The 13,904-nt window shown below is 47.3% G+C and overlaps 2 protein-coding genes across 3 annotated transcripts in view; one reads left to right on the plus strand and one right to left on the minus strand.

Moving 5' to 3' along the window:
* sf3b2 (splicing factor 3b, subunit 2) overlaps positions 1-3,858 on the minus strand; it is a 15,306-nt gene extending 11,448 nt beyond the window's left edge. The window contains exons 1-7 of the mRNA XM_056575660.1: positions 3,664-3,858; positions 3,200-3,246; positions 2,893-2,943; positions 1,342-1,548; positions 922-972; positions 295-421; positions 1-30 (exon numbers count right to left, since the gene is read on the minus strand). The exon at positions 1-30 is cut by the window's left edge and continues 65 nt beyond it. Of these exons, the coding sequence (XP_056431635.1) occupies positions 1-30; positions 295-421; positions 922-972; positions 1,342-1,548; positions 2,893-2,943; positions 3,200-3,246; positions 3,664-3,793 (643 nt within the window). The 5' untranslated portion in view covers positions 3,794-3,858. The remainder of the gene's footprint in view (positions 31-294; positions 422-921; positions 973-1,341; positions 1,549-2,892; positions 2,944-3,199; positions 3,247-3,663) is intronic.
* A 307-nt stretch (positions 3,859-4,165) lies between these two features.
* The window catches only part of capn1 (calpain 1), a 32,149-nt gene continuing 22,410 nt past the window's right edge, over positions 4,166-13,904 (plus strand). Inside the window, exons 1-4 of one of the 2 annotated variants that reach the window (XM_056575221.1) lie at positions 4,166-4,344; positions 7,197-7,947; positions 10,497-10,566; positions 12,725-12,843. In XM_056575221.1, the coding sequence (XP_056431196.1) occupies positions 7,693-7,947; positions 10,497-10,566; positions 12,725-12,843 (444 nt within the window). In that variant the 5' untranslated portion in view covers positions 4,166-4,344; positions 7,197-7,692. The remainder of the gene's footprint in view (positions 4,345-7,196; positions 7,948-10,496; positions 10,567-12,724; positions 12,844-13,904) is intronic. The other variant, XM_056575223.1, reaches the window with a different exon arrangement.

The following is a 13,904-nucleotide window of genomic DNA, read 5'->3' on the forward strand; positions in this document are numbered from 1 at the left end:
CTGGGGGGAGGGGCCCACGAGGGTCCATACCTACACACACACACGTAGGATGATGTCATGATTCAGCGGCCATCACTGACCCAAGCTACAGGTTTGATATGGTACAATGTGCATTTTATGTTATGGATCACGATATAGACGCCAAATCAATAGATTCAAATGGTATTAAACGCATGCTAGTCCCTCCAAGTGACGATAAGATACATCAACACGCCCATCGTGCGGACAGAACCATAAGACAGCGATGCTTACAAGATTAAACATAGCGCCCCACACACACACACACACACACACCTCTCATGGGGTTGCCTGGAGACATGGAGGACATCATGGGGGGCCTGGGGCCCATGTCGGGCCCTCCGGGGCCAGAGTGTATCTTGGCCATCTGCTGCTGCCTCTCATGCTCCAGCAGCACCGCAGCCTGGAGAGACGACATACAAGATCACCATTAATACAACTATTATACCTCAACACCACCATTAAGATCACTGCCCCATTAATACAACTATTATACCTCAACACCACCATTAAGATCACTGCCCCGTTAATACAACTATTAATATAAAAATCACACCACCGTTAATAAAACTATTAATATAACATCGGACCACTATCAATTACATGAATATAGCATTACATCACCATTTATAACATCGTACCGAGTTGGCTCACGTGGTGACAGGGTACTGATCGACTAAAGACGGGGGGAGGACAATTGCATGACACGCCCCAACAGAGCAGGCTGACATGCAGAAAAACATAGGCCTCAACAACAGCATTCACGGTTAAAATAACTCAACAACGACCACAGTGTTCCCTCAGCATCGGGACAACCCTCTTGACCCCTGAGTGACCCTGGAGGAGGTAGGGAGGCTGCCGATCGGCCACAAAGCACAACAACAAACGGTCCTGCTGCCTCACCCTCTTCTGCTGCTCCAGAAGCTCCTGCTCCTCCATGATGCGGGGGTCCCCCTGCCCAGAGAAGACACACGCATTCAATATTGAGGTACACAATCAAGGTTGACACACACAAACACAAAACACCTCCTTTCAGGAACAGCACCAGCGCCTTCATTGGGCTGTACTTAAGGGCTGATGATGGCGCCCACGTTCCCACGTGACGTGCGCCTCCCAACAATTATAACCTTCCGTCGAAAGCGACACAGCAGCGAGGGCTGTGATTGGTCCACTCGCTAAAACCCGACACAGAACCGAAACAGGTTCGCGACTGCGTCGACATGGTCCTTGCGTTGCGTGAACGTGGAACCATGATGGGCCCTTTAGAGCCCAGCCAGGGGACGACCCCGTGCCGGGCGGCTCCACTGTCACCTGGGCCCTCACCTGGTGCTTGGCCCTCTCCTCCTGCTGGATCATCATGGCGGCCCGCTGCTGGGCCATCTTCAGCTGCTCCTCCTGGGAGAGGCCCGGGGGCATGCGCATGCCGGGTGGCGGCGGACCCCCGGACATCATGCTCATGGCCTGCAGCATGCCCATGCCCGGGGGCAGGGGCGGCATGGGCATGGGGGGCATTGGCGGGAGCCCCTGCATCTGGCAGACAAACGGACGGAGAGCATAAGACTGGGGGGGGGGGGGTTGAGTGACCAACATGAGACTGGGGGGGGGGGGGGGTAGAGACCAACATGAGACTAGGGGGGGATAGAGACCATCATGAGACTAGGGGGGGTAGAGTGACCAACATGAGACTAGGGGGGGGGGGGGGGGTAGAGACCAACATGAGACTAGGGGGGGATAGAGACCATCATGAGACTAGGGGGGGTTGAGTGACCAACATGAGACTAGGGGGGGGTAGAGACCAACATGAGACTAGGGGGGGTAGAGACCAACATGAGACTTGGGGGGGGGGGGGGTGGAGACCAACATGAGACTAGGGGGGGGGGGGGTAGAGACCAACATGAGACTAGGGGGGTAGTGACCAACATAAGACTAGGGGGGGGTAGAGTGACCAACATGAGACTAGGGGGGGTAGGGTAGAGACCAACATGAGACTAGGGGGGGGGGGGGGGTAGAGAGACCCACATGAGACTTGGGGGGGTAGAGACCAACATGAGACTAGGGGGGGTAGAGACCAACATGAGACTAGGGGGGGTAGAGAGACCCACATGAGACTAGGGGGGGTAGAGACCAACATGAGACTAGGGGGGGTAGAGACCAACATGAGACTAGGGGGGGTAGAGAGACCCACATGAGACTAGGGGGGGTAGAGACCAACATGAGACTAGGGGGGGTAGAGAGACCAATATGAGACTACAGGTGGTATAGACCAACATGAGACTACAGGTGGTAAAGACCAGCATGAGACTACAGGTGGTAAAGACCAACATGAGACTAGGAGTGGTAGAGACCAACATGAGACTATAGGTGGTATAGACAGAGCATAAGACTATGTGTGGTATAGACAGCCCATAAGACTAGGGGTGGTATAGACAGAGCATGACTATAGGTGTTATAAACAGCCCATAAAACTAGGGGTGGTATAGACAGACAGAACATGAGACTAGAGGTGATAGACAGACAGACAGAACATAAGACTCTGTGGTATCGAAAGACATTGCACTATGGTTGACAAAAACAGAATTAGACTAAGGTGGCATTGACACTGACGGACACAAGGACCGATCATGCGAGTTAAAGTGTGAAATAGGCACTGACAGACAGAATTTGACTAAGGGTGGTGTAGATAGACAAATATAAACAAATATTTGAGACCACAGTGCAGCCCGATTTGTGTTCATGTTTTGCTCGACATTTGTCTTCTTCAAGTATGGCCAATCGCTTTACCTCTTCACGGCATTGTCTGACCCACTAAAGTTGTGTATTACAGAGTCCTGGGTTACATATGGGGCAAGGTGTGACCATGTTTAGTTCATTTACCTGAGGGCCCATGGATTTATCATCGTTGGGTTTGCTGAGGAGAACCCCCGTCTGTAGAATAGAAAATAGATTATTGATAACCCATGTGTAAGCCCCAACACTACCAGCTTTCTTGTATTTTTTAATAATATACATTAAAGAATATATTAACGTATAACGTCAACTGACAGTTGGTTGTAACGTGTTGCTACTTAGTGTGAGACTGAAATAGTATCTAATTCAAAATGAATTCACATTGCACTGATATACCATTTTGCCAAAATGACTAGCCATCACTAAAACTTCTGCTAGATATCAACAAGTTTACCTGGATCATGTATCCCTTGAGCCTATCGATAAGCTCCTCTCTTGGACCTTAAGAACAGAAACACAAGAACAAATGAAAACAAAAACATAATAACTTTGCTTCAAGCTATCTTGTGACGTTATTTAGGGGTATTTGTTAGTCCTGCATCACTAACTACATTATCTCCGCCGCAATAATAGCATGCAAGAAGGACGCAAGTTCGGCTAATGTTAACCACCATGGCTCTTATTTGGTGAGACAAATCCCGCAATAAATCCAATTTCAGCACGCTTGGAAATCTACTTGTCTTGAATACATATTGATAACTTGAAAATAAAGCCTCTCGGATTTTAATTTCACGTATCAGGGCCTGGAAGTAGGAACTTACCGCTTCGCATAGCTAGCTAATGTTGACATTGTGCTAATTGTGTTAGCTAAACAGCAGCTCTAACGAGGCCTGTCTGTGTTTCCCTAGCTCTACTCACCCATGTTTGGTGCTCCCAGCTCCCCCAGTTTGGCTTGCAACTCCGGGTGGCTCCATGTGTTCAAAGCTACAATGGCAGACCCTAAATCGGACTGTAGAGATTCAGTGCCCGGTGGGCCATCGGATGCCATGTTGCACTTCTTTGAATGAACAACGACGGCGGCTGCGGACGACACGCGATCGACGAGAACGGGAATGTTTGTGAAGCATTATGGGAGAAACGACGGAATTATGGGAAATGTAGTCCAAAACACATTGCGGTAGTTCTGCGAATTTGACACTAGGTGTCACAATTTACACAGAACCTGAACCGACTAGGCGAGTTTTTTAATGAACGTTATAATTACAGTTATTTTACACTGTCACTCGTTTTGATTTTTCATATAGTATTTTTGTTTTATTATCAAAATCTCCATAAGTGGCACAAAACAAGGCGCTCAAACGAGTATCGCTGCTGTCTACCAGCTGTTTCAGCTGTTCACTGTTTCAATTCCTGCGCAGACGCACAGATTGGAGGGCTGTCGGTGGTTGTGGCCATGGCACTCAGTCCAAATAATTTGACTAAAAGAGACTGCTCACGAACAAGGGGAGGCGTGGGACCAAAGTTAACATGTAAAGGAAGCGGAAAAAGTTAAACAACGCAATCAACGTAAGCTTCTGCTTTTATGAAGAATCATCAGAGGTAATCGTTTTTCTTCTCCTATTTCTTTGGTAGTATATAGAAATATGGACCAGTTGTGATCATGGATTACGGCGTGGCTGGGTGTGCAACTGTTTTATGTGCACTGTATCAACATCACACCACATTTTGCAAGATCCTTAAGCCTTATTTTCTCCAATATACGGAAACAGCTGGACAGCTGTTAAAAAGTGTTTTATAGGTCGCCCAGCTGTTTTTGTGGGTTAACTCGTTGAGTAGTTGGTATTGACAGCTGGACATGCACTATCGTTTCGTGCGAACCACACCTACCAAAACGACTAAACAAACAGCGCTATTTCCTAATAACAGGGCTTTCTTTTTTGATATAAGCGATCTACCTCGGCGGTATAACTAGCCCTAATTTCTCCAGTGTTTCTTTTTCTCGCTGTTCTAGCGAAACGAATAGCAACAACACTTTGTTAAACATACCCTCCACTCCTTATTTACCGTCCTGTTTGTTTTTTTTGGATCTCAATTAAATATGATCTCAGAGAAAGCATTGCACGAAACTATTTCGCTATTTTTCTCTGCAAACACCGTCCAACCTCAAAGCTTCCCTAATCTATAAACATAATGGTGAAACTAGTTTTCACCTGTTTTTCCAATTAAAGCCTATTTAATCAGGATTCCTGTTTACACAACTACACGGGTTGTAAATTACGTTATAACACAAGCAAGAAACACACTTTTTACATCAACTTCCTCAGCTGGGGCTTGGTCGACGCAACATTGTAATTCCACTTGTGTGTCTATTTGCTCAATCACAAATTATCAATGTTTTCTATGGCGCCAGCTTGATTCAATCAAGACCATAACAACACCATTAAAACTCCGGGACAATAAAGGTGTTGCCACGATCAATGGCCAAGTTGAATATTATTACCATTTTGGGTAATTTCCTCCTCAATGACCGGCAATGGAGGGATGGGTAGCTATCAGGTAATAATAAAATAGTGAGGATGTAAACTTTTGAACATTGCCATCGAGTCTTTGTTTTTATTTTGAAAGTAATTACCCTCTTATACAACTCTGCCCCCCCCCCTGCGCGCTTCTCGTAGCCAGCGCTGAACTTGTAACCCCTGAAAATTTATATTTTGCACGGGAGGATGATAAATCCTTGATATTAACAGAATAAGATCTCGCTTTTCAAGAGTGTGGTCCTTGATAATTTAAAAGACAGATTCCAGGCTATGTTATCTCTCCCTTTGAGTGCAACTCGAAAAAAAAAAAAACACTAAAAGCCTCAGGGTTTCAAGAAGCCTACAAGATGCAGAGCGTAGATATAGCTTATATTCTTACGTTGGTGTGGAGGTCAACAACCTACAAACATCTTGTGTGCAGGTCTAACAAAATGCAGTTGGGATTCTGAGAAAAGAATATAGTACTGGTTTTATTACGCAAGCGTGTATGATATCATTATCTAAATCAGAACTATGCAACTATTATCACAGGCAGATCTATGTTGACTCGAGCAACAAAATACGTATGCTAGGATTTTTAGCAAAGTCATACACTATCACGGCCACAAACATGACACATTTGTGTCGGTATGCTGTCTAACTTACATTTCACAAACGAGTTCAGTTCAACAGCAGCGTTTCCCCCCCCCCCCCCACTAATGGGTGTGGCCACACTCAGCGAGGAGTAAATAAAAGGAAACAAAAAGAACAGTCACTGTACCCGCCGCCTTCTCAAGAGAGAGAGAAAAAAAAAATACTTATGATATTTAGAGAGCAGTTGCAGAGTTGCATAATAGTTGAAGCAACCTGGTAAAAAAAAAAGAGCGAGAGAGAGGTACATTGACGAGAAAGAGATATTTAAATAGCCATCTCCCTTGTCTCTATTATAGGCCTATGACAGAAGGAAGAAAGTTGAAACACTGCTCAGTCGATAAGTTAAAAATACCTTATTCTTTTAATAGGAATTGTCTTTCGAGTTGGCATTAAGCCCACTTGAAGGAACAATGCTTTTGAAAGGACTGAAGGACTTGGTAGTAATGACGGGTTAAACTTTTTCCACAGTCGGGCCTACCTAATTACAACAACCGAGAAGCTTTAGTTTCTGATGCCATCTCTGTTTAGCCACAATCACAAGCACCACACCCTATCTGGTGACAAGACATGCAAAAACACAGGCAGGCGAACACAGAGACACACACACAAAACACATACCCACGGGCCAGAGACCACACACATAAAGACAATGCAAGGGAGGTTCATGCATGTGCTTGCATGCATGGGTACAGACCCATATCCTAAGTAAACTATTTTTCCCACACACACACACACACTCAAACACACACACACACACACACACACACACACATACACACACACACACACACACACACACACACACACACGCACACGCACACGCACACACACACACACACACACACACACACACACACACACACAACCTCTGGGCTACTTGATTCTTCCAGGCACAGCCAAGCTACAATGGAAACACAATTCAGTCGGGCATGGAGAGTCATTATTGGACCTTCGGTGACCTGTGTTGTGTGTGCACAGGGTGTAATGGGTGTGGGTGCATTCCATTGCTTCAGTGTTGTCTGTACAGAGCAACATGGAGCTATAGTGTCCCCTTTAAAGTGACTATGAATGACGTATAAATGCTTAACATAAAGCTGTCTTAACTTGAGAGCTGTCTTAACTTGAGAGCTGTCTTAACTTGTGCTGGCCAAACCAGATATACATCTGCAGAAGTATTCTTGGTTCACTTGTGTCGAGCAATTACAAAGTGAAGTACAAATACTGAATGTGTGATTATTATGATCCACTTATTGTGCCTCTCTTTCTGTTCCCTGACAACAGCAGAGCTGGTGAACCCACAGACCCCCTGGGACCCTACCCGCCCCGCTAGCGTGATCGGAGCTGCTGTCTTCTCGCCGTCGTACCCCGGGATCCGTCCTCTGTTGGAGAAGATGTTCCCGGCCACCTCCGGACCCCGCAGCGCGTCGTCATTCTGAACCACATCCTCCTCACATTACACCGTCGGGGTTGTTTCTGGCCAACGCAGCATTCCATGGACAGCACATATCCCCGGATTGTGATTACATTTTGATAGCTGATCCGATTTTGCTGCTTTAATTTGCATTCTAACTGACGATTGGCCCTCGCCTTGGGAAGCCACTCCCTCTCTCCTAACTCCTCATCATCTCAGTGGCGACAGGCCTCTGTCGGCTCTCACTTCCTGTCCTCACAGCCACTTTAGGAAGGCCTCGCCCTCCTCAGTGATTGGACCTTTTTTTTTTTAATCGACCAATCGACCTTCAGCTCAGGGAGCGGCCAGTCGGTTTCGCTGTCTGACATGGAGGCGCCCATCTACGCCACGGGCATCGCGGCCAAGCTCAGGAGCCAATGGGATCGCGACGACGGCCTGGGCCAGAACCACAAGGCGGTGAAGTTCCTGGGGCAGGACTACGAGTCGCTGAAGGCCAGCTGCGCCCAGCGCCGGGGCCTGTTTGAGGACCCCCTGTTCCCCTGCGCCCCCTCCTCGCTGGGCTTCGACGAGCTGGGGCCCCGCTCGGCCAAGACCTCGGGTGTCCGCTGGATGAGGCCCACGGTGAGGAGGGGGCGGGGCTGGATGCGGTTGGGGCGGGGCTGGATGTGGTGGGGGCGGGGTTTGATGTGATAGTGGCGGGGTAAATGTGATTGGGGCAGGGTTTGATTTGATGGGGTCGGAGCTTGATGAGGTGGGGGCGGGGTTTGATATGATGGGGGACGAGTTTGATGAGGAAGTGGATCTTCTTTTTACTATTATCTATTTTAATTTTTTACATTATTTGTTTCCCAAAAATATATAAGGATCAATTTCCACAGAGGTGTCACCCTAGGACAAACACAGGTGTCGCTCATAAGACTGAGCCTTACGTTTTTATCTATCCTGCCATGACCCCTCTGAGGAGCGGGTCTGTTGAGGAACCGTGAGCACAAGGGAGAGAACTCAGAGTCGGGTCATTCGAGGATGGGGACATTGGGGTATTGAGCTGGTAGTCAAACACCCCCTAGCCACTACAACAACCACTATGACTACTACATCATTCCCCCCCTCCAATACATAAGTCAGATTTAGAACCGATTCAACATGATCTACCACATATCTCTCGGTGTCTGTCTTCTCTATCTTCCTTCCTCCAGCCCTTGTTTCCTACTTGCAAGTCACATTCTCCTTGACTTGCTCTGTCTCTCCCCCCCCCCCCCCCCCCCCCCCCCCCCAACCACCACTTTCCGGGCTGAGCCATAAATATGCAGCTGGCACCCCCTCTGCAGTTACAATATGATACCAGTGTTAGGTGAATGTGTGCGTGTGTGTGTGTGCGTGTGTGTGTGTGCGTGCGCGTGGCTACCATTATTCGATTCAAACGAGGCCCTGCTGAAGTCAGCCCTGCATGTCGTGACTGGAGTGCTGGTGCACTGAGCAGACATGAAGCTACTAGGAGGCATGTCCTGGTTATAGGGTGACAGCAGACTCTTAGCACCTGTCCTGTGTGTGTGTGTGTGTGTGTGTGTGTGTGTGTGTGTGTGTGTGTGTGTGTGTGTGTGTGTGTGTGTGTGTGTGTGTGTGTGTGTGTGTGTGTGTGTGTGTGTGTGTGTGTGTGTGTGTGTGTCTGTGGTTGTGTTTGTGTTTGTGAACTCAGTGTTCATGCGCATGTACGTGTGCATGTGTGTGTGTGTGTTTGAGAATGTGTGTGTGTGTGTACGTGTTTGTTAGTACACATGTGTGTTTGTACGTGTGTGTGTGTGTGAGTGTGTGTGTGTGTGTGTGTGTGTACATAATGTGGCTTTGTGTGTGTTAGTGTGTGTGTGTGTGTGTGCGTGTGTTCCTACACCTGCGATGGACCTATTTGTTCCCCATTGTCTCTGAAGCGTGCTCGCTCCATAATGCATCTGTCCCCCTGGCTCCATCAGGAGAGCTTTAATATTTACCAGCCTCACTGAGATCTCCATGCCCCAGAAGGAATGTCACGAGAGTGCTTGTAGCGTGAGACAGAAGGCAGAGGGAGAGAATTTGAGAGCGAGAGACAGAGGGAGGGGAAAGGGGAAGAGAGTGTGAGAGGCAGAGAAAATGCGAGAGGGAGAGAGACAGAGGGAGGGAGAGAGAAAGAGAGAATGTAAGAGGAAGAGAGACAGAGACAGCTCAGTAGTAAGTGGGGGGAATTCTAGCTACACTTTTATCGTACTGAGGGGGAAGTAGTTTAACCAAGAATCAGAGCAGCTACGGTTGTGATGTTTGTCTGTTGATCATTTATTAGAATTCGTTCTTGAGCAATCGTGTGTGTGTGTGTGTGTGTGTGTGTGTGTGTGTGTGTGTGTGTGTGTGTGTGTGTGTGTGTGTGTGTGTGTGTGCGTGTGTGTGTGTGCGTGCGTGCGTGCGTGCGTGTGCGCGCACGTGCGTGCGTGCGTGTGTACGTGTTTGTGAGAATCCAACCAGGTTGCTGATGGGAATCTCACACACGTAGGCGGGCTGCCCTTGTATGTAAATCCTGCTGAACACACGTTCTTATGTGCATGCATTCATACAGCAACAAATTAAGCAGAGGTGAACGTTCAATGAACAAGCAAGCACAGTTGAAGAGACGGAATATCCTCAAATCGGTTTCAAAGCAGTTTACAGTTTTAAACCGCTTTGAAGATATACTGTATTTCACAAGCTATAAAACAAAGGCATCATTCAATAACTTTCTGGAGACCCCTTGTCATCATCATGAAGGCGCATCAATGCATGGGAGCATTAGCTTCAGGCAGAGTCAAAGTCTTCTCCAGCCCTGACTCTGCCTGCCCATGGGTCAGGGCACAACACACAGCTTACACCCGCCGCAGACGCATCCCAGACACTTACAGTAGTTCTCTGGCTTTGCCATAGTAGCCCTAAATATTTAAAAGAAAACAAGACATAAGACAAAATGTGTTCGTCTTAACCAGTAAAGGATTCTTTTGGTGCATTATTTAACAGTTAAGTCAGGTCAAAGTTCAACAGAAATCTCACTCAGAATACTCGTAAAGCTCTTCTTGAAAAAATGGCAAGGGCGAATCCTTGCGTCGTCTACATGGCTAAATTTCTGTGTGTGTGTGTGTGTGTGTGTGTGTGTTTGTGTGTGTGTCTGACCACAGGAGGTTTGCCGGAATCCCAAGTTCATTATGGATGGAGCCACCCGCACAGATATCTGCCAGGGGGGTCTTGGTAAGTCACCACGAACGTCCCGCCACTTCCTGTCAAAAGGATGGCCGGGTCAACCACATGACTCAGCGATAAAGAGGGCCGCATGAGCCTGATAAGAAAAAATAGAAATACATTTTGTCTGTCATCGTGGAAGATGAAGCGACCGAAAGAGGGAGAATACTTTTCTTACAAAACATGCACCCTCGTGAAGTCTGAGAAATGTGTTGTTACTGGCACATGAAGACTTTTACAAGACAGAACAAAGAGTAAAAATCCAGTTTGGAAAGAAAGCCTGAAGCTTTCAGGGTGACTCAGTGGGATTAACTGAAGGACTCGTGAACGGGGAAAGGTTGATATGTTTATAAATTAATCATTAGGTTCTCCGTCAAGAAACCCCCGGAGGACTTTTTGGACGAGCCTGTTTGAAAGAATTCCTGTCATGAAGACGCCCATTTTCCCCTTGTTGCGACGGGATGTCTCAACTCTTGGAGCCTCCTGCCTTCTTGTGTATTTGACCCGGGCGTGTGTACGTCGCAAACCGCTCCATAAAACCTGGGCTACCTCAGTCCACAGTGGGACGTGATAACATAGAAGAAAGAAAAGTTGATGACAGCAAAAATCAGCTCCTCGTACGTAAACAGCAACCCGATAGAGGACTGCTAGCCCTGCTTAGACACGTGTCCCCAGCTTGTGTCTCTATGGTGGCCTGGGGAAAGCCCTCCTACCCTGTGAGTCAGCCTGGGCCCAGCCATCATTCCCACCACTGCAAACCTCCCAGTCAGAATGACGACCCTGGTGGCAATTCGAAAAAAAAACGTTGGATCAAATTCAACTTCATGCTAAATGTCCTGTGAGGCTGTGTAGAGACGACCAATCAGAAGGCTGGATTGAAACAGCCTCTCTCCTGCCTGCCCTGGCAACTGAGCAAACAGAGGAAAGAGAGGCTGCTGCAGTGCAGGCCACATCACCGTTGGCGCGGAGAGTAATTGCTCATGTAGTTGTGGATTCCTGGCGAGGTCGTCTTCGGCACATACACACGCAACACAAACGATCCCCCCCAAAAGAGAGAGCTTTGGCAGGGGCTCTGCTATAGGGGTGCTGTTAAAAGCACAGTGATCAGCGTTGGTGAATAGTGAGCAAGGTTGTGTGTTGACACTCAGATCTACAGGGTGTAGAAGAGGAACGCACGACGCCCAGGGTAGTAGCCCCGATTGAAGTGAGAGGTTCTGCTCCTCAGCCCAGAGTGTGATGTGCATAATTTATGTTCTTTGGCAGTGGCAGTTGGGGTATTTTTCTCCGTTCTACCCGACAACCAGGCAGCCCCCCCCCCCCCCCCCCCCCTCAAGCCCCACCCCTGTGCGTCGTTTTAGAGTTGTTGTTGTTGTTCTGTGTCTAGTAGGACACGACCACAATAGCTTTCAGCTTCCGTGTCTCTAACCACGATTTTCCAACTAATACGGTTATGCAAATAAACCACACAAATCTCCAGGGGCCATGAATGTCAATCAGCAAGCCAACAACCCACATACAACGGGAAGATCTTATTTATGCGCTTTTTACAATATTCAGATCTCATGATGGTACTGCTGCTGCATGACTGAAGATATACTGTATATACTGGCAACTTTCTAAATAAAGGCGCCATTCAATTTAGGAATTTCCTTAATACTTAATAGGTGAGTGATTAAAGTGTGACTCAGATAAGAGCTGTCAGAACAATGAACTTTTGTCTCTGAACACATTACCGTTAAATATTAACACCCCGTGCAATTATTTAATAAATCAATTAGCCATTAATGATTTGGTCTTTAATGTTTACGAAAATATAATCACTGGCTCCTTATTAACTCTCAAATGTGAAAAGATTATTCACGGTCTTACTTGTTGTACTGTGTTTTCCTCAGAACCAAAACGTGTGTGTCTGCACTCTCTCGAGTGCTTACCTTACAAATCTTTAGTTTACAGCGTGTGGTTGAAAGAGATTTTAGAGAAACATCCTAGTCCTCAGAAAGTTACGATAATAAGTCAAATGGTCAAATATTTTGTTGACAAATACAAATAATTATATTTAATAATTCTCTCTCTCTCTCTCTCTCTCTCTCTCTCTCTCTCTCTCTCTCTCTCTCTCTCTCTCTCTCTCTCTCTCTCTCTCTCTCTCTCTCTCTCCCTCCCTCACCAGGTGACTGCTGGCTCCTGGCGGCCATCGCCTCCCTGACGCTGAATGACCAGCTCCTTCACCGGGTGGTGCCTCACGGCCAGAGCTTCGACAGCGGCTACGTCGGCATCTTCCACTTTCAGGTTAGCAGGGGTCCCCTCCTCCTCTTCGTCATCGTACTCTTCGTCTTCACCTCTCCATCCTCCTCATCATCCCCCTCGACCTCCTTTGTCAGCCTTTTAATCATCTTCCTCCTCCCCTTTGTCATCCTCATCGTACTCCTCTTCCTCATCTTCAGCATCTTGATCATCATCCTTCTCCTCATCCTCCATTGTCAGCCTCTTAATCATCTTCGTCATACTCCTCCTCCTCCCGTTACATTTCCTCGTTCTCGTCCGCCATGTTTGGGCCGTGCGAACGGCCCAAACATGGCGGACGTGGTCTGCTGCTGAAGAGTCAAAGACATGAAAGAAGGAACTGTCTGGGTCTGCTCTTTTCTCTGGTGTGTTCCAACGCATGAGAAGTATTACTCCACTCATTGTGGTAAACATAGAAGTTTTGCAATTCTCCCATGTTAGTTCTTAGACTTTTCCTTTCGTCTTTAAAATGAAACATGAAAAGAATCGGTTTCATTATGGTGTTCTCGACGTTTGACGTTGGATCTTTAAAGATGTACGTTTGAAGATGCAATGTTTAAAGTCAGCTTGGAAATTGAGTCGATGGTTTCATGACTTCAAATGATATCTTTAATGAGATCTGGAGGATGACCTCATTGTTTTTGCATTCTAGACGTTAACTCTTTCTTCCTCATACGGCCTTTGTTTGCCTCAGAAGGCGGGGTTAATCCCCCGTTCAGACAGAGCAAACCGCTTTCGTGCCATTGGCTCGGTTTCCTGGTGTGAAATACCTGTTTTTCTGTTGTGTAACTACAAGGGACCGGGCCGGTTTGGGCCACGACCAATACCACTACCTTGGATTTCAAAATCCAATTCCAGATTCAATGCACATGCAAGATCAGCTTGGCCTCAGTACAATGTGTGCTACTGTTAGCGGGCAGCGCTAGCACGCACCCACTGGTTATAGTGTGACCCGTTTACACACGTTGTTACCTCCAGGCCGCCACCTCAAACAACAGTTCTGTTCAGAGCTCGACAACCTGACCCTAGTCAATCAGAACCGAACAGTGGCAGGAAAAACACTGGTG

The sequence above is a fragment of the Gadus chalcogrammus genome, chromosome 17, assembly GCF_026213295.1.
Source record: "Gadus chalcogrammus isolate NIFS_2021 chromosome 17, NIFS_Gcha_1.0, whole genome shotgun sequence".
NCBI lineage: Eukaryota > Metazoa > Chordata > Actinopteri > Gadiformes > Gadidae > Gadus > Gadus chalcogrammus.